The sequence below is a fragment of the Rhineura floridana genome, chromosome 7 (assembly GCF_030035675.1).
Source record: "Rhineura floridana isolate rRhiFlo1 chromosome 7, rRhiFlo1.hap2, whole genome shotgun sequence".
NCBI classification, from domain to species: Eukaryota; Metazoa; Chordata; class Lepidosauria; order Squamata; family Rhineuridae; genus Rhineura; species Rhineura floridana.
Window position 1 is genome coordinate 118,859,753 of NC_084486.1, and position 23,019 is coordinate 118,882,771.

At 40.4% G+C, this 23,019-nt stretch overlaps 1 protein-coding gene across 13 annotated transcripts in view; it reads right to left on the reverse strand.

The window, feature by feature from the left end:
* ERICH6 (glutamate rich 6) overlaps positions 1-23,019 on the reverse strand; it is a 63,923-nt gene that overhangs the window by 6,429 nt on the left and 34,475 nt on the right. For 4 of the 13 annotated variants that reach the window (XM_061637025.1, XM_061637030.1, XM_061637028.1 and 1 more), the window contains 9 exons: positions 17,139-17,237; positions 16,891-17,048; positions 15,533-15,618; positions 14,840-15,064; positions 12,145-12,308; positions 7,822-7,907; positions 5,630-5,788; positions 2,608-2,839; positions 828-1,124 (listed from right to left, as the gene is read on the reverse strand). In XM_061637025.1, the coding sequence (XP_061493009.1) occupies positions 864-1,124; positions 2,608-2,839; positions 5,630-5,788; positions 7,822-7,907; positions 12,145-12,308; positions 14,840-15,064; positions 15,533-15,618; positions 16,891-17,048; positions 17,139-17,237 (1,470 nt within the window). In that variant the 3' untranslated portion in view covers positions 828-863. Of the gene's footprint in view, positions 1-827; positions 1,125-2,607; positions 2,840-5,629; positions 5,808-6,683; positions 6,840-7,696; positions 7,908-12,144; positions 12,309-14,839; positions 15,065-15,532; positions 15,619-16,890; positions 17,049-17,138; positions 17,238-23,019 lie in introns of those variants that run through there. The other 9 variants (XR_009764102.1, XR_009764101.1, XM_061637027.1 and 6 more) reach the window with 7 other exon arrangements.

Below are 23,019 nucleotides of genomic sequence, written 5' to 3' on the forward strand. Positions count from 1 at the left end.
CATAACCTCCATCGTATGTGCCTTTTGGACGCAAGTGTGCATAGGATTTGATCCTAAAATAGGTTTTTGTACAAGCTGTGTTTTTCTACATTGTCTTTATAAAACTTAGGTTCCCTTCTGCCTAGGTATCAGGTTCCACATGTGGCCTAGATAAATGGGTTAGAAGTGAAAAGTTTAAATATCTATTCTTATGCAGTTAATTTGATCCAAGTATCAGTAAACAAAGTTAAATAAAAGCTCAGATACCTCTTTAACCTTTGTTCTTCTCTGATCCATACTGCTGTATGACAGTGTTATTTAATTAAATTATTCAACTTAACTCCTGGCCTGCTCTTCTGAGGACACAATTTATCCCATACATCTGCTTCCAGTGAGTGCCTCCATGTTTGCTTATAAGATGGAGAACAGAAAATAGTAAATGTATAGGCTAGTCAGGGAAATTTGACAGGCATGGCACATAAGTGAGTGGTTTGTAGTATTGTAGCACTCTTCAATTGGTGGTGAAGGGCAATGTTAAGAAGTGCGACTATGAAGTCAACTTATGCTATAAGGTATTTGTAACACTGCTGAAGCTTAATTACCTAACCAAGTCTGGACCCAGAACCATAACAGCACCTGAGTCAGAGTAAGGTAGTACTAAGATGCCATCTAATTTAACCTCCTGCTTAAAGTAGGCTCCGTGTCTCCTTTTTTGGCCGAAGCGACATGATCTGGACAACACAAAGTACAGCATGTTATGTGCCCAGCATAAATTCAATAGTTAATAAGTATTTACATCTGTTTTTCATGTACACCTAGAATTCAACATATTTGCAAACATCCCTTAGAACAATGAAATAAATAGTTTCATACAACAATGATGATCAAGCTGATGAATTTAATATTTCTGAGATTAAACTGTCCAGAGAAGAACTTACTTCACACTCTTTACAAAGGTGTATTAACTTCAAAGCCCGATTCAATAGATATGAAGGGAGCTGGAGTTTAGCCCACCAGTCATTGGTTGGAAAATCTAAACATCCATGCAGTTTAGTAAAGATGCGGAGAATCTTTATTCTGTATGCAAATAGCAGGAGGTCATCTTTAGAGACGTGCTTTGGCCATGGGTGATGATCAGCAAGTGGCTTTTAAGAAATAAACAAAAAGGGAGTTAATAAAGTGCCCAAGACACAAAGTAATTCTGACTTGCAGAAATTCAATAGGTTGCATAGGAATAAAACCACAGTAAGTATTGATTTAAATCAAGAGAAATGAACAATTTAGATCACCAAGGGAAAAGACTGCCTAACCTTGCAACTGTATGCCCCCTGGGATTTCTTGCTCTGAGGATGGAGAGAGAAGAGTCAGATTTCTCCTGTCTACCTGGAATTTCTGATGTTGGTAAGGCCAAAGAGAGGTGTGTTGGGGTGGTTTGGGGACCTTCTCTCTTCCCTGGTATGCCCCCAAACCAGGGGGTAAATTATGCTATCCCTGAAGTGGGTAATGTTTATTCCGTTTCACCTCTCCTGCATTTTCCCAATGGGAAAAAAATATAAATTACAAACATACCAAAAAACAAACAGGAAAAGGATGGAGAAGTGGAAGAGCACCCCTTCATTCCAAAGTCTACCTTGCCAGAGCCTAGTGGAGCATGAACTGCCTTCAGTTTCCCCCTCCAAAAGCCTTAGGATGGAAGCTTTAATTTTTTAAAAGTTTCTATTTAAAATAAATCAAATCTATTTTTATTTAACCTTATTAAATCTGTAGAACTAGCAAAAGGCATAAATCCAAAACAGGTTATATTTCAGAAACGTTCCTTTTGTGCATGTGTTACTGAAACCTCAAGAAAGGCAGGACTGTATAAACCATTTGCTAAGATTATGAGCTTGTATCCAATGTTAGTCATGCTCAGACCCATGGTTAATGTAGGTCCATTAAATTTCAATGGATCCACTCTGGGAAGAATTTAGTTGGATATAATCCAATGTCCTTTTGTTCTCACTGAATATTTCCTACACTCTTGCCCATTAAAAAAGGTTTCAGTTCCTGCTCCCATTTTCAAATTTGCTGAAATGTATGAAACTATAGTGTTAAGACAAATTTTCAGTTACAGTGTTGATGGCAATATTGACTAGAAAGGGGAAGTTCAAGCACAACACAATTACCTGCAGGGAGCAGATTGAGGTATGCTATTGAAGCAACTTTTAAAATTCATGGCTAAACTGCTTTATAGTCTCAGCAGTAATTCTTAGTTATCCAAATTCACTGCCTGAGCAAATGCTTTTATGTCTTCATGAATTCACAAATTGTTTCCCTTTTTTGATGTTCACTAAAAAAGAACATCAATCCAATAGTACTTTTGATTAGCTGGACATGTTGGTTGTCCCCCTGGATTATCTGATCAAGTGATACTGAATTATATGCATAATCCTGTACAAACCAGATAAACTGTGTGCCTGTGTTTAGCAGATTTAACTTCATTTTCAAATAGCTGCAAGAGTTTAAAGCAAGCTGCTCCATTTCCTTTACCCCAAAATGTTTTGTATTAACCCACAATCCTACCATCGCTTGTTGAACTGTGACTTAACATGTAAACTCATCCATCCTTCCCTCTAGTAAATAAAGTACCTGTACATTTGCTCCAATGTTGATTTTTGCCTGTTTTCCCATCGCAAGAAAAGAAATGACGATTCTTTCTTGCCCATGTATCCTGACACCGACATTCTGGTTCAATGATAGAAAGACTGGCTTAAATGTTACTCTGGCAATGCAATTCTGCAAATTGTTTGGCCAAATCCATGTTTTCACTTTGTTGCCAGCTTGGTCTGAATAATGTCCTCCTCGAATTGTAATATTTATCCTAAATGTGGAAAATAACAACTTGAGAAGAGCTTCCATGGGGGGAGGGAGCTGTACAATCCCAGCACTGGTATGCAAAGCTCTTCACACCCAAATCAAATAGAAAAAAAATTGGAAAGGAACTAGGCTAACTTTCAGGTTCAGGTCAACAATGACCTACTGCTGGCTGGCTTCCCCAGCAGGGTTACTACTTGCCTCAACAAAATTTCAGTCTGCGTGCTCACACAGTTACCCCACCCCCAACAATTGATGTCTCCGTAGCCAAATAAAAAGGACCGTGTTTTATTGATTATTCCATTAAACGTATTTTCATTGGCTATTAAGCTATCCCCAATTAGTTTAATTATCAGATTTTTTTTTTTTACTGATGAAAACCACCAAAGGCAGGTACCATCATAGAAGAGGCATTCTTCCTTTTTGACACAGGAGGGAGCACCTTTTCTAAGATGGTTGCTATGACCATCTTAGAAAAGATGCTCCCTCCTGTGTCAAAAAAGGAGGAATGCCTCTTCTATGATGTACCTGCCTTTGGTGGTTTTCATCAGTAAAAAAAAAAAAAAGGACCGACCCTGCCAGTTATAGACCCATCAGCTTACTTTCTGTGATTGGAAAGCTATATGCTAAATATTTAAAGAACAAATTGGCCAACTGGATGAAGAAAATGTCCTGGGTGCGGAACAGGCAGGCTTTAGGAGTGGTAGATCGGTTATGGACCATTGCCTCCTTCTTAATCACCTTGTGGAAAAATATAGCAATCACGTAGGGAGTGGTTTATACGTCGCTTTTATTGACCTGAAGGCGGCGTTTGACTCAATTCCACGGGATTTGCTGTGGGCAAAACTGGCTAAAACATCGATGGATAAAAGATTACTGTTTTTGATATATAAGTTACACCAGAACACTTCCCTCCGCGTTCGCTGCGGCCAAAATGGTGATCTCTCCAACTCAATCATCACATCAAAAGGGGTCAGACAAGGCTGTGTGTTGGCCCCGCTCCTTTTTAATCTTTTCCTTAATGATTTGGCCTCCAATTGTCTCTCTGCTGACCTTCACTCGCCTAAAATTAAAGGAAGTAGATGCCCCATCTTGCTTTATGCTGATGATGCAGCCTTGCTCTCCTTTTCAAAAGTTGGCCTAAAACGTTTGATTAGAATTTTTATGAAATATTGTTCAGAGAATGTATTAACAATCAACTTCTCCAAAACTAAAATTCTAGTCTTTGCAAAATCAACATTAACTCCGGAATGGAAAATCAATGGCCATGTAATTGAGCAAGTTAGAGCATATAAATATTTAGGCATCTTATTCCATTCTTCCCTTTCCTGGGTGCCTCACATCAGTGCGGCTGTTGCGACGGCCCGAACAGCGATGAAGAGCATTGTCCGATATTATTATAATAATGGGGGGCAATACATTCCAGCAGCATTACAGGTGTTCAGAGCTAAAATATTACCCCAACTTTTGTATGGTGCCCAGATTTGGATATATGCTTTCAACCCCAAAGTGGAGTCAGTGCTATCTATTTTTTTGCGTCGAATTTTTGGAGTCCAAATTGTGTTCCTAACGCCGCCTTGAGAATGGAAGCGGGATCTTACTCAGTTGAATGCTTAGCATGGTTATTTGCCTTTAATTTTTGGACCAAAATCATGTATGCATGCCTGACAGGTTATCTTTCATCTCTTGGGGAAGAAGGTCACCTATCCACTTGGATGAAATGCTTTTTGGACAAACTACCCTATTTAGGCCTTTCGATTGAATTTCTTTCTTCTATAGAGTTTAGTAAGGCCAGACAGATTATTAAGGATAGGCTTAAGGATATTGATAGACAATCTACAACACAGGTGGCAGCTAAAACATGTTCCCCTTCCCAGCATAATCTCGGTTTTCACTTTCCAAAATACGCCCCATACCTAGATGTCCTAATGAATCCTAAATTCCGTCTAGCCTTTACCAAAGCTCGTTTCAACTGCCTGGAGTCTGCGCTCTTGGAGGGCAGATTCAAGGGCATGCCCTTAGCCCAACGTTTCTGTATATGCAGAAAAGGACACTTAGAAACACTTCACCATGTCCTGTTTGCCTGCCCACTTTATATTGAGGAAAGGGACTTATATATTGCACCCCTTATACAAAAACAATCCAATAGATCTCCAGAACAGTGGTTAACATGGCTTCTATCTGGCAAAAATAGCTCTTATTTGATTCCAGTCGCTAAGTTTTTTTATACAGCACAACGCAAATGTATGTTATCTAATCCTATATTGTAACGTCTATTGCTTTTTTATCTTGTATGTAACTGGCTGTAATTTTATTTTCTTGACGGGTCATTGACCGTAATAAACGTATAAGTAAGTAAGTAAGTAAGGTTGCTATGACACACGTATACTGCATCAATGGAAAACAAATAATGCATCTTCAAAAGAATTGATATTACTTAATCAATCGAGTAATTAAAACTCGTAAAACTGGACACCTAACATTTCTTTAATCAGGAGGCAGGCCTACAAATAAGGCTTCGGTGTTTTGAATACCTCTGAGCTTTTCAAGTTCAAGTGATGCAGTTTCTCCTGTAAGGCTGAATGGTGGCACCCTCTTGGGGGAAATCAACTTTTAAAGTTCCACTCCGGGATTCTTGCTTTTACCATTTGGCAGATCAACAAAAGATATGGAATAGTTCTGCATATGTTTTTAAATAAAACAGCAGATCCTGCCCACTCTTCAAATTAAGTACAAAGAACGGGTATATAACATTCTAAATCCACAATAAAAAAACCTCTATTTTAATTGAACGTACCATACATTTCCATTTGGATGATAGCAAGTCCCTTTGCCACAGGAATCAAACACTGCTTGGATTTCTGCATTCTCAAGCTTGTCTTCTTGTACTATACAAATGTAGCCCATGTCCTCATTCTTTCGTACAATGATAACTGCCAGATTTCCAGAGGGATAGCTGCAAGTGGATAAGGTTCCTGTGGCCCCATTAACATGCTTAGGAATGTTGTCACATTATCAGGGTGTGTGGGTAGTTCCAATTGATTAGTACTCTGTGTGTGTGTTCTTTGATATAGGCTCTGAACTGTTTGGTAACATATAACCTTCTTGTGATTTTGCTCCCATATCACAACAAATAACGTTCCTCCCCAGGTTGTTTGATAGCACAGCAGACTGGATGACACTGCAGCCAGAAAATACCACCTTCATCAGATACAGTGAAGTAGTGGCTCCCAAGACAATCCTTCAACTGGTCCAAACTGCAGCTGTCCGGACTTTTGGGCTTGCAGATTGGAACATGTTACCTTTGATCTAGTACCATCTTCACTGGTCAGCTATTCCCCCCCCAGGCTCAATTATGAGCCATTCATAGCCCTTAAAGCCTTTGCAGTGCAACCCTACACACATCTACTAAGAAGTAAGTTCCAATGAATTCGGTGGGACTTACTCCCAGAGAAATGAGTATAGGATTACATACTTAATGGCATAATGGTATAAACCTGCCTGAGAAGCCTTTTTCCATGTCCCAGCATGACTGGTAATTTTTTTATGGGTGTATTCTGCAACATGCCGTTGATGCAATGATAGTGCACTAGTGGTGGATTTATACTGGATTGTCCACACATCATTCAACTTTATTCCATTGTTTTACAATGCTTCAATGTTACTGCATTATTGTCAGCTGGAGGGGAATTCTTGCACTCAAGTGCAACAAAAGCGAGACAACCTCCCTGCCCCCTCTTGAATATAAAACTACAGGATTTCAGCAGGAAGTTATGGGGCATGCACTGATTGGAAACTAAGCATTATGCCTGCCCCAAAACATTATTGAAAGTGAAACCATGTATAACTACCCTGATATCATGGGCACAAGTCGTCATGAATGCACAATACAAAGGACATCTGGAGGGGCCCTTAGTGAGTGGGCATGAGGGACGGGGCTTTCTCTGTGGTAGTGTCTCAACTGAAACACCTTTCCTGGGTGGTCTGCCAGGCTCCGTTTCCATCTGCTTTCAGACATAAAACAAAGGCATTTTTATTTGTTTTGTTGTGATATCTTTTGTAACTATTTATCATCTATGCATTTTTATTTTCTTGTAGCTTCTTTGATTATAATTTTATAGAAAAGTGGGTCATACTGAGTTATACTGAGTTATACTCGGAGTAAACCAATTGAAATCAATGGACAAGTTGGTCAGCCATCTACTACTCATTAAACAATTAAGTAAAATAAAGCCCTCACCAAGAGAATAGGCAAGGGGTGTGTAATGGACTAGGGAAGGTTTGCCTGCCATCTTAAAGACCTTTTGACGTGTTTGGTGCCAACTGTCACTGCAGCCCTTAGCACCTAATACATAAGTGTTAATTAAGTGGCTGATGTTGATAGGCATAATATAAAAAATGTTATTTTCTATTTACACAAGATACCGCTTCAGCTACATCTCCACAATGAGTCACTGCAGTGACGCACACCTGTAGGATCAAAGTATTTTATATCTTGACACTGCAGTTACATTTCAGGAAGGTCACATATCTGTTGAAAAGATATGCATAAAACTCATTTCCACAAGACTTTTCACTCCTATGCAGACACAAGTGATGTGCGGGATATGGCACAGGATGTAGCTCTTAGGAAATATTTTGACTGTAACATTTGACTGGCTCTCACGTGGAGAAAGGTAAAAGAAATAGCAATCGCCTGGCTGCCATACAAACCAATTATGCTGCATACAGAACATTACATCATATTATAGCTTTGATAGTTGATCCATAAATATAAATTCCTTGCTTCAATATTCACAATTACTACTAAGAATTAGAGTCTGCTGTTCCTCACTCATAATCTTGACTGTGTGCATGTTCTTACCTTTTTCCTACTGAAATTAGTGGGACTTAAATGTGCTTAGCTTTGGCCACATCATACTCTTAATAAGGTAAAAATGTGCATCAGATGTTGTCACTTGTCAAAAAACTTGAACCACAAAAGGATACAATATTTGTGCAGTGCCATCTGGGAATATGGTAAGAAACTTCACACCATTTTTGTAGTATTGTTGTAAGAACTGGTTTTTCAACAACTGCACATGAAAGAAAAATAACAATGTATACATTAAAATGTTTTTTAATGAGTATTGGTATACAAAAGGCAAAAAGATTACCCCTAAAAGGGTGGTGGGATAGGTGACAAAGAATTGCTTCTAATCACACCTGCTCCCTCCCAGCTCTGCAATCCTACAGCCAAGTCATTGTTAATAGATGTCAGTTCTGGGAGGGGCCACAGAGTAATTGATCCCATCTGAGCTGTCACGCTTCTGTCCTCTGCTGCAACCAAAGTTAATGTTACATAGGCAAACTTTCAAATCAGCATTCTGCCAGCAACTGTAAGGACATTCCAAATCAATAAATGTCCATAAAAGGGTTAGATACTAGAGTTGGAAGAAACATCAAAGATCATCTAGTTCAGCCCCCTCCAAACACAGGAAGTCTGCTGCTCCAACAGCCCTGATAGATGGCAGCCCAGCCTCTGCATAAAAATCTCAAAGGAGTCCACAGAATGCATATGGCTTCCAGACAGACACACAGACAGAATCCATCCATTCATCCCTCCCTCCCTTCCTCCCAGCAGGAGCCCAGGGCAGCAAACTAAAACATCTTAAAAACAGATTTTAAAATATATTCAAACAAAACATCTTTAAAAACATCTTTTTAAAAAAGCTTTCAAAAATCTTTAAAAGCAATTCCAACACAGACACAGACTTCCTACACAGACACAGACTTCCTACACAGACACAGACTGGGATAAGGTCTCTACTTAAAAGGCTTGTTGAAAGAGGAAGGTCATCAGCAGATGCCGAAAAGATCTGAGATGGCGCCTGTCTAATATTTAAGGGAAGGGAATTCCAAAGGGTAGGTGCCACTACACTAAATGTCCATTTCCTATGTTGTGCGGAAAGGACCTCCTGATAAGATGATATCTGCAGGAGGCCCTCACCTGCAGAGCATAGCGATCAACTGGGTATATAAGGGGTAAGACGATCTTTCAGATATCCTGGTCCCTAGCTGTATACGACTTTGTAGTAGTAGTAATAATAATAATAACAACAACAACAACAACAACAACAACAACAACAACAGTAATAGTAATAGTAATAATAATAGTAATAGTAATAATAAATTTTATTTCTACCCCACCTTTTTTTCCAACAGGACTCAGAGCGGCTTACAACTAAAAAACAACACCATTAAAACATACAAAAGTATACAATTAAAAATAGAATTAAACTATGAGAAAAATTAAAACCATAAAACATACGTTAAAAACAGCGGACAATTTAAAATAATAAGATCATATAATGTAGTCACCAATCCTATGACACTTAATCCTGGTCGTTCTCTATCCCAAATGACCGTTGAAATAAAACAGTCTTTACTTGTTGCCGGAAAGACGGCAAGGAAGGAGCTAATCGCACCTCACTCGGAAGGGAGTTCCATAGCCTAGGGGCGGCCAGACCACAACCTTAAACTTGGCCCTGTAGCTAATCGGCAGCCAGTGCAATTATTTCAGCAATGGGATGACATGTTGGTGATACCTTGCCCCAGTGACCAGTCATGCCACTGCATTTTGCACCAACTGCAGTTTCCAGATCAACCTCAAGGGCAGCTCTACATACAACACACTGCAGTAATCCAACCTGGAGGTTACCAGTGCATGGACAATAGTGGTCAGACTATCCCGGTCCAGAAACGTCTGCAGCTGTCTTACCAGCTGAAGTTGGTAAAAGGCACTTCTAGCCACTGAGGTCACCTGGGACTCTAGCAATGGATCTAGGAGCACCCCCAGACTATGAACCTGCTCTTTCAGAGGAAATACGACCCCATCCAAAGCAGGCAACTGACCAATTCTCTAAACTTGAGAACCACCAACCCACAGTGCCTCCATCTTGCTAGGATTCAGACTCAGTTTATTGCCTCTCATCCAGCCCACTACCAAGTCCAGGAGCATACTTAGGAAGCTGCCTGAATCTAAGCCAAATTATTTGGACATCTAGCCTAGTATTGTTTACCCTGACAAGGAGCAGAGATCCTGCTCATCACATGCCAACTGACCCTTTTAAATGGAAAGGCCAGGGGTGGCATTTCTGTGTGCAAAAGCATGTCCTTGATCACTGACTGACCTGTGGTCTTTCCTGAGAAATCTTTTGGTTTTCAGCCCCTTAACTATTTTTCCCACCTTGACAATTGTAGCTTCAGTCCTACATATACTTATGAATTAACTTGCTCTTTGTGCTACATTTCAAGCTGCTCCTGACTTACATGAGCAACTTGGGGCTCCAATTGAAAGGGAGGCTCTGAAACGTCACTGCACATGGAGATGTTGTGGATCTTGGCTGTTGTATGATTTGTGCACCAGTTGCACCTGAGTACAGTATAGGCCATATGCAAGTTAAACAGACCACACTTCCATACCGTTCCATAACTTTGCATCAGGAATAAGGCATTCTGGGGCTTTCATTCTTTATGTGATATGAATACTTGCCTATTAGACACATACTGACTGGCATACTTTACACAAAGAACTATCATCTTTCCTCAGACCACTGTCAGTATTGTGTAGCTATAAAATGACATGTAGGAATAAATATGGAACTACTGCTAAAAATGCACACATAGTCTGTAATGTGCAGTAAAACTGATCTATGTCCTGATGCAACTGTGCGTTTCACTGCCCCTTCCCACTCCAAACCAATGATGTAGAGGGGGGGATAGCAAAACCCACAGTTTGGGACTTCAGAACACAGGTAAGTTTTACTACATAATTATGGAGAGGAGAGCTTGATATGGTGCTGCCAGTTTTGGCCACAGCCCTCCATTTATTATAAGGTGTTACTCCACCCTTAGTTTACACCACGAGTTTAAACTGAAAGTCTTTCCATCAAATTTATTCTGTTTGCAAATATTATAGCTGCTTCTCAACCCTACCTCTACTATTTGTAACTGCTAGTAAAACTAGGGATGGAGGAGAAATTTGATTCCATTCACATGTAAAAGCAAACTTCCCAAATTTGAATTTTCTGAAACACTGCACTTATCTGAACTTTGCAATGCAGTGCTCCAGCAGAGTAACATGTACAAAAATGCATACACTATGGTTAAGTGTGCATATAAGTGCATATATTGGTGAAAATAACATACAAAAATGCATTATACTAGGGGAATTATAAAAATGTGTGTAGTAGGATAAATTTTCACAAAACTTCTGATAAATTTTCATGAGGACTTTTTTAAAAAAAAGCTGCAAATGGATGTAGAAATGTGGAGAACTGAATTTAAGATTGGAAAAATGAGCATTCCAGTGCAGGAACATTTTATTTCTAAAGGAGCATTTAAACTTGATTCTCACCTGCAGATTTAGCATTCAAGAGAAGCTTTATTACTTTGTTCTGTTTGGAACAAATTTGTTCCATTTGAAAACACTGGAAAACAACATGGTGCAGTCCTTCCTTCAAATTGTGTGGCGGGGGAATCACTTTTTTTTTATCAGAGTGTTCCCTCACAGATAAATCTGCCTCCCTGCATACATAAAAGTAGCACATCTAGGAGAAAGCTAGAAAATACAATACAAAATACAATTCCCCACCTGCAGTCCAAAGTACCACTGCTTCAAAAGGACTGTCATGTGATTTTCTTGAGGGTGATTAGAACTTAGCCAAAGGCAGAATATGCCTTACTATGAAGGGCACAACAGCTGCAATCTTACACCCACTTACCATGCAGTAAGCCCCATTGAACACAGTGGACTTCTATCTAGGCAGGCCTGTATAAGATTGCATTGTTAACTGATCTGCTGACTAGCGTGCAGCAGGGTCTCCTCTAGTAACTCATATTTATGGGTGATGTATAAGCCTAAGTCTATAGCAGTGGTTCCCAAACTTTTATACCAGGGACTATTTATTTATAATTTTTCTACTCGTTGTAGTAATTGTTATGCGGTGTGCTAGGTGCCGTATGATTTTTAATTGTATTTTATTGCTTCTTTTAGTTCTTTTATGTATTTTATTGCATTACCAATTTGCATTCCATAGAATTCGAATTGCAATATAATGAAATACAATATAACAAAGAAGCACTACAAATATAATTAAAATGAATATGAATATTTAATTGGACATACCATGGGCCACCTGAATGAAGCTCCTGGACCACTGGTGGTCAATGAACCATAGATTGGGAACCCCTGGTCTATTGAAAATGATTTCATTCTGGCAGTGTAAGGTCCAAGGGCAAGTTTCCAGTGCAGGAAAATCCAGTGCTTACCTTTCCACCCGCAATAGTAAAATCGCAGCAAGAGACCCTGTAGGTCATGTCTTGGCTCCTTGACCGTTCTTCTTCCATTTCGTGGGGAGGAATCTTTGTCCAGCCCATTGAAGAAGGTTCCATTTCGGATAGGCAGTAGGAAATTGTACTAAGTTGCTTATTATCTAGGAGATACAAAGCAGCATGAAATGTCATTAAACAAACATTATTCAATAAAACTGAACCATTTAAGTATATTTTAGTTCAGATTCTTTTTGTTTTGTTCAGATACTTAAGAGCCTGCTCTTCAAACCAAATCCTCAGAACAGCTCCCAATATAAAATGAAAAACAAAAACAAAGTTAAAAACTAATGAAGAAATTATAGCAAAACACAGCAGCAACACAATTGGATTAACAGCCAAGGTAAAAATTACCATGCATGTTTATAATAAGAGTCTTAAAGAAACCTATTTACTAACCTGAAACTCTCAATAAAACAGAACTTTTAAAAAATACAATGCACACCTCTTGTCCAGGTGTATTGGTAAGAATATGCTTGCTCAGACTCAAGAGAACATCTAATCCAGGGATGGGTAACTGTGTGCCTCCCGACATTGTTGAACTATATGTCATCCCCTTCACTGACCCTGATGACTGAGGCTGATGGGTGATGGAGTCCAGCAACATCTGGAGGGCCACAGCTTACCCATCCATGAGTCATGAATAGGATAAAGATGTACTGAATCTTCTGCCAATCAATTCACTGTGATTCTAAGTTCTAGTGTTAAGGGAGAATCAGACAATATATGTATCTCCACATTCTCCAGTGTTTTTATAAGTCTCTGTTGTGTTCTTACTTAATAGAAGCTAAATACCTAGTAAAGGGATTACCATTCTTCAGTATTTAGATTTTTTTCTCTCTAAAGCAGTGTTTCCCAACCTTTTTTTATTTTTTTGTTGCTGGACTACAGTTCCCATAATTCCTGACCATTGGCCATGCTGGCTGGGGCTGATGGGAGTTGTAGTCCAGCAACAAAAAAAATAAAAAGAGGTTGGGAAACACTGCTCTAAAGGATCAACACAGAACACACATTTGGACATCCAGGACAGAGATTTGTAAATTGGAGGAACATTATCTTCTCATACCTTGAAGATGCGACTTCACTTTTCGACAGTGTTACATGTCCTCCAATTACTGAACTTCTATATGAACCTAGTCCATCACATAAAATTAACCCCAGTTTTGCTAATCTAAAGAATGCTATGTTTCACTTTACTTCTGGTTTCTGCCTCACAGGGAACCTGTGTGTTGTGATTAAGGCTGCTTCTTTGTCTCAGCAGCCCTGGGTCCCCCAACCCTCTGGAGCAGAAGCTGAGGGTGCAAGAGGGCTACAGGGGAGAGGTGAGGAGGAGGAAGTTCCATAGTACAAGTGGAAGTCTGTTGCACGAGTAGGATGGCAGTAGCGGATACAACCCCTACAGGCACCTGGTTGGCCACTGTGAGAACAGGATGCTGGACTAGATGGGCCACTGGCCTGATCCAGCAGGCTCTTCTTATGTTCTTATGAAGTCTGCAGCTGTCTGGCATTAGTGAGGTTAATCCAACTATATCTGCATAACTCTTCTTGTGCTGTTTCTTAAGACAAACATCAAGCCTTGGGGCCTTTACATAATGTCCTACTTCTCTCTCTCTCATTTGGTTTAAGATCCAGTCAAATCAACAAGTTATGGAGAATTTGAAAACTTTCTGATGTCTTGTTGCCTTTTGGGCACTGGGCATTTTTTATGAAAGGGCAGAATATAAATGTAACAAAGAAACAAAGAGCTATTACAATTCTGTGGTTTTCTAAATGTTATCATGTCAACATGCCATTCAGCTACAAAATACCTACCCTCTGTGGAGAAAGCCAATGTCTGGGAGAACCCCAGTTTCCAGTACTAAGCTCTGAACTAAACTGTGTTTTTTTTAATTTGGGGGAGGGGGAGTAGAAAGGTTAAAAAGTCATTTGTAATATAGTCCTATGGTGCTACTGAACCAAACCCCTGACAAAATCCACCTGGATGATTAAGGAACACAGGACAAAGGAACACAGGGAGATACCTTGTCAGACCCACTGGTCCAACTAGTTCAGTATTGTCTTCTCTGACTGGCAGCAGCTCTCCAGGGTTTTAGACAGAAAGTCTCTCCCAGCCCTATCTGCCAATGCTGGGGACTGAACCTGGGTCCTTCTCTATGCAAGGCAGATTGTCTGCCACTGAGCTACGCCCTGTAGCTTTTCTGCATGTTGGCTTCTAGATCCAGTCATGTAGTAGGTCACCAGAACCTTAACATGGAGACCTTATCAATGTGTGCTATGTGGGTTTTCTCAGTGTACATTCATAGACATATATAAAGGCAGGCAGGCAGGCAGGCAAAATCAGACATCTCTCTCCTATCTCAACTTTTTATTTAAGCACTCACCTTGTAGCTACAAGGACAAAGAACTGCATGCAGGGAAGTAAATGGGTTGGCAGAGGAGGAATGAAGTGTTCTGTCCTTCCTCAGGGATTAGGATAGAAACCAAGTAGCCTGGCAGAGGAGGAAATCTCCCTTGCCCAGGATACAAATGCAGCAGGCTGCTATAGAAAGAACAGAGCTCTGCATCCCTCCTCTGGCCACCAACCTGGATGGATTAGACAAATTCATGGAGAATAAGATTATCAATGGCTACTGACCCTCATAGATATGTTCTACCTCCACTGTTGGAGGCAATATACTCCCGAATGCCAGTTGCTGGGAATCACAAGTGGGGAGAGTGCTGTTGCGCTCAGGTCCTGCTTGCGGGCTTCCCATAGGCATCTGGTTGGCCACTGTGAGAACAGGATGCTGGGCTAGATGGACCACTGGCCTGATCCAGCAGGCTCTTCTTATGTTCTTATGTTCTGCCAGCCCACAGCAATCTAGTTAAAAAAGAACAGGCTAGTAACTTATAAGGGCTTATTTACAAGGCTGTCATTCCCTGCTAATAATCCTACAGCTGAAAGTTATTGGGGACCATGGTGCAGAAAAACTCTTCTCTTCATATCATAATTGAATTTTACTGTCTCCCTACAACTGGAAACATGATCACAACTTTCCTGTCACACAATGGCAAAAGCTGCAATGTTCAGCTGTGAGAAATTTGGAAGACACTCAGCACAGGGAATAGTACAGGGCTACTCTCCACACCACAGAACTCATATTCTTCTACTCTTTGTTCCATACATATATAACCCTACTGCAGTGAATCTGATTTTGGCTGGGGGCTTATGTGACGTGGCACGATTCTAGGATAGCAGTTTTCAATTTCTATTCTATAAGAGCCATTCTTACTGTTGCACATACTAACAAGCACAGTTCGTTATAACCTGTGGAAAAATCAAACTTACATTCAAAGGCATGAGTTGGAATGATGCCCCTTTCTGGCTCTGTTGCCATGTAGGCATACTGTTGGGCCATTTGTCTTGCCTTCATCCTGCAAAATCAAAACATACATGACGTGAATTCCCTGTTTCTTAAAGTTGAATTTCAGATGCCTTTAGAGGAATAGCACAGCAGTAACTGCTCTTTTAGCCATTGCTACAGAAAAGCTGCTTCTCTGCTTCAAATCTTGTTCTGTAATGTCTTTTTCTATAACCACAGAGAGAGTTTGGGGGCAAGTGTTTCTGTGTAACATTTGGTTAAGGCCTATGAATCTGGGTCAGAGCTTTTGAATTAGTAGAAACGCTCTTAAACTCAATGTAATCATTTGATTTATTTGGACAATTTATAAGCTGCTTATATTTAAAGAAAACTCTAAGCCAGGGCTTCTCAAACTGTGGTCCATGGACGAGCTTCATTCAGATGGTTCATGGTATGTCCAAATTAAATTTTTATATTTAATTGTATTTTTATTGCTTCTTTTACTTCTTATATTTTATTATATTACAATTTGCCTTTATGGAATGCAAATTCTAATACAATAAAATGCAATATAAGAAGTAAAAGAAGCAATAAAATACATGTAAAGATCATACAGAATCTAGCATAGCAGAAAAATAATTAAGTGGTTTGCCAAGACAATCAGCAATTTTCAAGCAGTCCATGGGAAGGACAGTGTGCGAACCATTGTTCTTCACCTTGGGTCTGCAGGTGTTGTTGGACTACAACTCCCATCAACCCCAGACAGTTTAGCCAATGGCCAAGGATGATGGGAGTTGTAATCCAACATCTGGGGACCCAAGGTTCTAGAACAGTGCTCCAAGCAGTTTACAACATAAGTTAGAACATCTTAAATAAACAGCAAATACAAAAAATACCAAGGACTTTCTACATTTTATAAAACACAATTAACAACTAGATACAGCATCCTCTTTAGTATCAAAATAAACATTACACATAAAAGTCAGCTACAAAAATAAAAGGAAAATCATAATTAATATAGTAAACAACTAAACAAAATATCCTCTAAACATTAGGAAGTAATATTACAAATAAAAATCAAGTAAAAAGTATAAATTCAACCTTTATAAATAACGTAATAGAAAATTAGGCAAAAGAAAATCAACTCACTTTCCAAACACTGTACACCAATCAATATATCATTAAACCAGCAATATAATTAAATTCCCAACCCCTATGTAACAATAACACAACTTAATCTAACGACAGTTGGAATATTTCTCACTCACTGCATTACAAAACACTTTGAAATTTGTTCCTGAAAATAATAAAACACTGAAAGTGTACATCAACCAGCTTGCAATACCTCTGGCGGGCTCTTTCCCTGGCTTGTTGTCTCTCAACCTCGCTTCCATGGGACTGCTTAATGGAAATATCAATCAGCTCAATTTCTTCCTTTGCATAGCGGTTTTTTTCACTGACAATGAATTCATGAAGCTCTCTGCATTGCTGGCAACAGAAGAGCTAGAAAAGAAGATCCTACTGTTACCTGGTGGGGCCACATTACCTTTGGCTTTCCAGAGAGACCATTAGGAGTCCTTTCCCATTACTTACGTATCCATACTCTGCTATTTTTTCTAGACTTTCAAATGAAGGATAATTTCTCAGTGGGCTGCCACAGAACTCACAGATTTCTCGATAGTCTTTTTCAAACTGCAGAGAGGAAATTGAACTTTTTTGAAAATATTACTAATCATCACCATTCAAGAAAGCTCAAAATTAGCCATGCTATTTTTTAAGGATTGAAATGTAGCTAGATTAAAAGCTGATATAGTCTGCTCAGTGGGGAGGGATTGTTGCTTGGGTGTGCTTGCAAATGTCACCACTTCAGATTTGGTTAATGGGCAAACACTTCCTTTCATGTATTTTTATTTTGCTGCTAATTCAGACCCGTTATTGTATGTGTTTATTGCATTTGATCCAAATTGGTCATTCCATGAATGAAAGGGCTCCTTTCATTTATGTAAGTCATGGAGATCCTGCAAAGGTTTCCCACTGGAGAAGGGGGGGAGGCAATTGCAGCTAATTCCTCTTTCCCTCTGCAGCCGCCTGTGCTTCCTGACAAGCTGTTCTAGAAAATTGAGGGACACCTCCCCCCTAAGTAGCATGAGAGGCAGTGGGGGTGTGCTGCAGGGGGAAAGAAAAATTGACAATGGCATCTCCTTCCTTCAGAGCAATCAGAACTCTGTTGAGTGTAACTCTGGATTCAACTAACTACTTTTATGTACATTTGCAATTTATATAATATTGTTTTTAGTAATTTTGTCCACTTTGGGGGAAGTGAGGTATGTTGGCAATTATAAGCCTATAATTTTGTCATAGTCAGCCCTACTTCACAGTGGCGCATGTGCTAGTCATGGACATGACATTAGATGCACAAATCATGCAATCAGTGGTTAAATGCAAATGTTACGTCTGTAGCTAAGGCAAAATAAATACACTTCACACTTGCTCAACTGAACATAAAACTGCATGGAATAAAAAATAAAGAAATGTGCATGTACTTAACATGCAACCTCAGTCACAACTAAATCTTTTGAAGCATCTCCAAGAGTAAATAAGAAAAAACAAAGCCCTCCCAGTCACCCAACAGCATTTACTTCTGTGCAACACTAAGTAGATTACAGAAACTGATAGTTGTGGAAGGGGCCTACTTTAAGAAGCATAGTCTTATACTCTTATAGTCTTAGAAGCATAGTCTTAGACTTATACTCAGTCTTCTACTGAATCAGAACATAGATCAGTATTGTCAATGCTGACTGGCAGCAGCTCTCTAGGATTTCAGGCAGGAGTCTCTCCCAGTCCTACCTGCAGATGCCAGGGTTACCTAACAGCATTCACTTTTCTCCAAAACTAAGAAGATTACAGAAATGGATGGGTGAGGAAGGGGCCTGCTTTAAGGAACACAGGAAGTTGCCTTATACGGAGTCAGATCATGAATCAATCTACCTCAGTATTGTCAACACTGACTGGCAGGGACAAAATTGTCCCAAAAAGCATGCTAAAAGCCATGGCAAAAAATCTGACATGTTTTCCAAATAACATCTGGTTAGCACAGCCATCACTGATAAGATACCATTGTTTGGGGCAACCATATCCTTGTATTTCATTGCTGTGTTGTAATTATTATATGAATGATATATTTAGTCAGCATAGTCAGATACTTCAGAATAACACTGATGCGTAATTACACAGTTTTTGTATTTCACTGTTGCGAACCTATCTGGGATTGTTTGTTAATAACTGTATATTCTATCGGCCTCTAGGCCAGAGATTTGTTTTTTGTTAAGTATTTAATTTTCATTCACAATATAGTAGCATATGATGTTCATTTAGTACCTTGACTTCATTTTTCTGCATTTATTATTTGGTTAGGGAATATATTCTCTAGGTTTGTTTTGTTTAAAAAATAATCTGTATATGCATATTTTAAGCTTCTTACTATAAATTCCAGAAGAAAATAAGCAACTGTTTGGCTGTGCAAAGTCACAGTGAAAGTGAAAAAAAAACACAACCCAGCAGCAATCATTAAATAAAGTGAACGAACAGCAGGGGGCAATGTTAAAATTGTTGGAATTGTCATCACAGATGAAGAGGTCATATACACAAATAAACATTAAAATACTGTGTCGTATTTGCTCATTATATGCACAGATAAGGAATGAGAATTGCAACTATTGAACAATAAAGCAGGACTGCTAATTCGAAGGAAAGGCTGGGGTAGAGTTTTCTCTCTTTTGGGTTCTTTTTCCATGAATCATTCAAAAATATTTTCTGAAGGAAAAACACCACAAAAAAAGTTCATTTCACTACAGTTGTTCAGTGTTGTATAGATATGGCAAGTTATTGTCACTGTTGATTTAAAACAATGATGCCTACATGGAGCAAATATTATTTAGGGAGGTGGGAAATCTCTCAGTATGACTCAGCCTTTGCCAACCTGGCACTCTCCATTGCCTGGCCTACAACTCTCATTAGCCCCAGCCAGCACGTGCTGAACCTGCAAGTTCTCAAGCTAAACCTGACAAATTTTATACCCAATTTCACAGAACTTTGTTCGCAAAAACAGGCACATCCATTCCATTAGAAAGACTACATTTCTTAAAATATGGCTTATGTATGTGCTTCAATTTATAGTTTATGTGGTCTGCCAAGACACAGACATACCCTCAGCAATTTCCAAGAGGTTTGTGGGGGCAGCAGGGGTGTAGTTGTTTGGAATCTCGGGGGGTGTGTGTCTTAGACCCTTTACTTTTTTGGGAGCAGGGTCCATATGTCTCCAGCATCCTACAAGCCAATCAAAATGAAAGGGGAGTGTGTTAGCCACTGAAAAGAGTCTTCCAACATGGTTCGTTGTCCTTTCCTGCTGATTGGAGCCAATCAGAGTGAAAAGAGGTGAGTCAGTCACTGAGAAGACTCTTTTCAGTAGCTAACACTCTCCTCTTTCGTGCATAATGGCTCCTAGAGATGTATGTTGTTGTGGGAGAAGGCATTAACAAGGATCTCATTCAGGGGGGAAAAGGTTGAGGGGCGTGGCTGTGACTATGAAGAAGGGACCCTTCACTTCTGAATTTGCTACTACGCTACTGGCAGGCAAGAAAGTTTGAGAACTGCTGCCCTAGTGGATGTGGTTTCTGCTGCCCCATCCATCAACAAGGCTGAATAAAATTACATCTGAGATGAATAAAAACCAGAGTCCTCCTCCCTGGCTTGGGATATGATAAACAATGAAGCAAATTCACTTTTCTCTCAGCACAAGGCATTTTTCTTTTCCCCAGTAATTCTGTGATGAAATCCATGCAAAACTGGACCTGAAAAGGTTCAATATTCATTTTTCTCCTCAGCCACCAGTGGAGGCTGGTCTAGGGAGAACAAAGTGTTGCCCCACCATCCTGTCTGCAACCACCTGCCTGCCTTCCTACTTAAAACCAGTCCAGTGGGGTGGCACTGCCTGTCAGCTTCCTTCTCTTCAATGTCAGAGTTGATCCTTGTGGAACTCATCAGGGAGAAGGTTGGGGACAAAATAGAGTAAGTTGGCTCTGCCTGTCATTGGCTCTGGCTCCACCTACTGTTTGGGCTCCCTGCTTTCCACCTCACTAGCCCCAATGGACGTCAGCCACCAGCATTTCAGAAAGTGAAACTGGCTTACGATCAAGGAAAAGCTTGACTCTGTCCCTCCAGTTTTAGGTATCTTAGAGCCACTTAAAGCTCTTAACATTTAAGCAGAGGAGAAAGGATTTATTCTAAGCTTTTTTCTCTACTGCACAAGCATCTAACAATGCCCATCCCCAAAATGTTTGTCACCAAAAGAAAGAACATGAAAGATGGAAGAAAAAATAAGAATTAACAGAGAAAGAGACAGAAAGGAAGGAAGATAACAGAAAGAAGGAAAAACAGGAAATTTGGGGAAATGAAAAAGACAGTGTGGGAGCAAGAAAAGTAGAGATGCCTTGAAAAGAATGGGGGAGTAAGGGGATGCCCTTAAATTATTTGGGTGAAGAGATTATCTCCCTTCCTTAACCTATAGTTAGGTACTGAGATTTCCTTCGCCACAAAGTATAACCATGAAGCTGAGCCCCCACCCCACATTATAGCTTTTGAGACTAGGATTTGCCCTCTGTTACAAAATGGGTATTATCTCTATAAAATGTGTTGAAGGCTCTGTTTATATTTACCATTATAGTGTAGTAAGGGTTAATGGTGAACCCTCACAAAGTGGCTGCTCAAAAACTGCATACTTCTTGCCTATAACACATGTATTATTTAGAACACTGTCTGGAATTAGGGTTGCCAGGTTCATGGCCTGAGACTGATCCTGAATCTTTAGGACCTCCAAGAGGTCTTTTGTATCTTTAAAAGTTGTGCGGGGGGAAGGGAGAATTCCACCTTGTGGTTTTTCCCATTACAGTGTAGCAAGAACACCTGCACTTGGCTGACTTTCTCTTCTCCTAAAGATACAGGATCAGTCTCAGGCCATGAACCTGGCAACCCTATCTGGAATAAGGCCCAGGAACCAAATTTATTAATATCAACATATCTGCCTGACCTTCAGTTTGTCTGGGGACCTTGTGCTTCTCAGCCTACCTTGTTCAGTCTGTAAAGCCTTGCAGTCTGTTGGGCATCTTTCAGAGATGTTGCTTCAACTGAACTGGACTTTGTAGAAAGAAGACTAGTCATGGGACATGAGTCTTCTTCAAGGATTTGTTCTCCAGGATAGCGAAAGGACAAAACAAATACTGGCAAACAGGAACAAGGCTCCAGGAATCCTGGGAACTGTAGTACGACACCACAAAGACCTGCCCTATGCTGCAGCTGCTCTTATAACAGAGAAAACTGTAGGGTTGGAGAAGGAAGGACAAGGAGCCTGCACTCAGACCTGAAAGAAGGACTAGGGGGCTGTCCTGTGATTTTCCAAGCTGCCTGTTGAAAGAGAGAGAACTAATTGTGCTACCAGGCCTACTGAAGGGCTGAGCAGGAAGGAGGCACTTCAATGCTTGAAGACAACTGTAGCTGCTGGAGACAGTTTTTGGACCACAGCTGCTGAACTCTAAACTGCACCACTTTGCCTTTGGAAAGTTCCTCAGTGGCTAGGACAAGTACAAACAGGGCCGGTTCTAAAGGGTGGCCAGGTTGGGCACTGGCCCGTCGGCCCCTGGAGCTACAGGGGGCCCCTCAGTCACCCCTCCGCTCCCGTGATCCACGCCCCCCCCACGTCTCCCCACTTACCTGTCTGCTGTCTTTTACCGTTGCCCTTAACAAAGATGGCAGCCGCAGTTTCCCTAAGGCACTGAATCCCCTGCCACCATCTTAGTTGATGGCAGAGATGTGCGCAAGTAGCACGCGTGCGTGCCATCAACAAAGATGGCGGCGGAGGCTTCATCCCCTTAGGGAAACCGCAGCTGCCATCTTGGTTAATGGCAATAGTAAAAGATAGCAGACAGGTAGGTGGGGGCAGGGTGGGCTGCGCACGCGCGAACGCGAATGCAAACGCGCACACACACCAGGGCCAGCTGATGCCCATGGGCCCCGTTATTCCTGGAGCCGGCCCTGAGCACAAAGTTTACATTTGTAGGGAGATTTAGATAAGGACAGAGTGGGGAAATTGCATTTACTGCTTTCTTTTAACCTATACGTCCCATTCAGCTCCTTTAGTTTCTAATCTTTTTTATATCCTTTCAACCGAAAAGTTCCTTTTCCCAAGTCAAGTGTTGTACCACTTTGTGCCAGAATGAAAAAGCATTAATCCAAGAGTGCTGGTGCAAAACCAACTCCCCACAGCCATGACTAGCAGCATCCAACAGTTCACCACAGTCACCATCTGCAGCAGCTCTGCCAGCTGACGTACCTCATACACCACCTGCCAACACAGTATTTGCAACTATGTTCTCACTGGCATCTGCTGATGAACATCAAGAAACTACTGATATAGCTACCT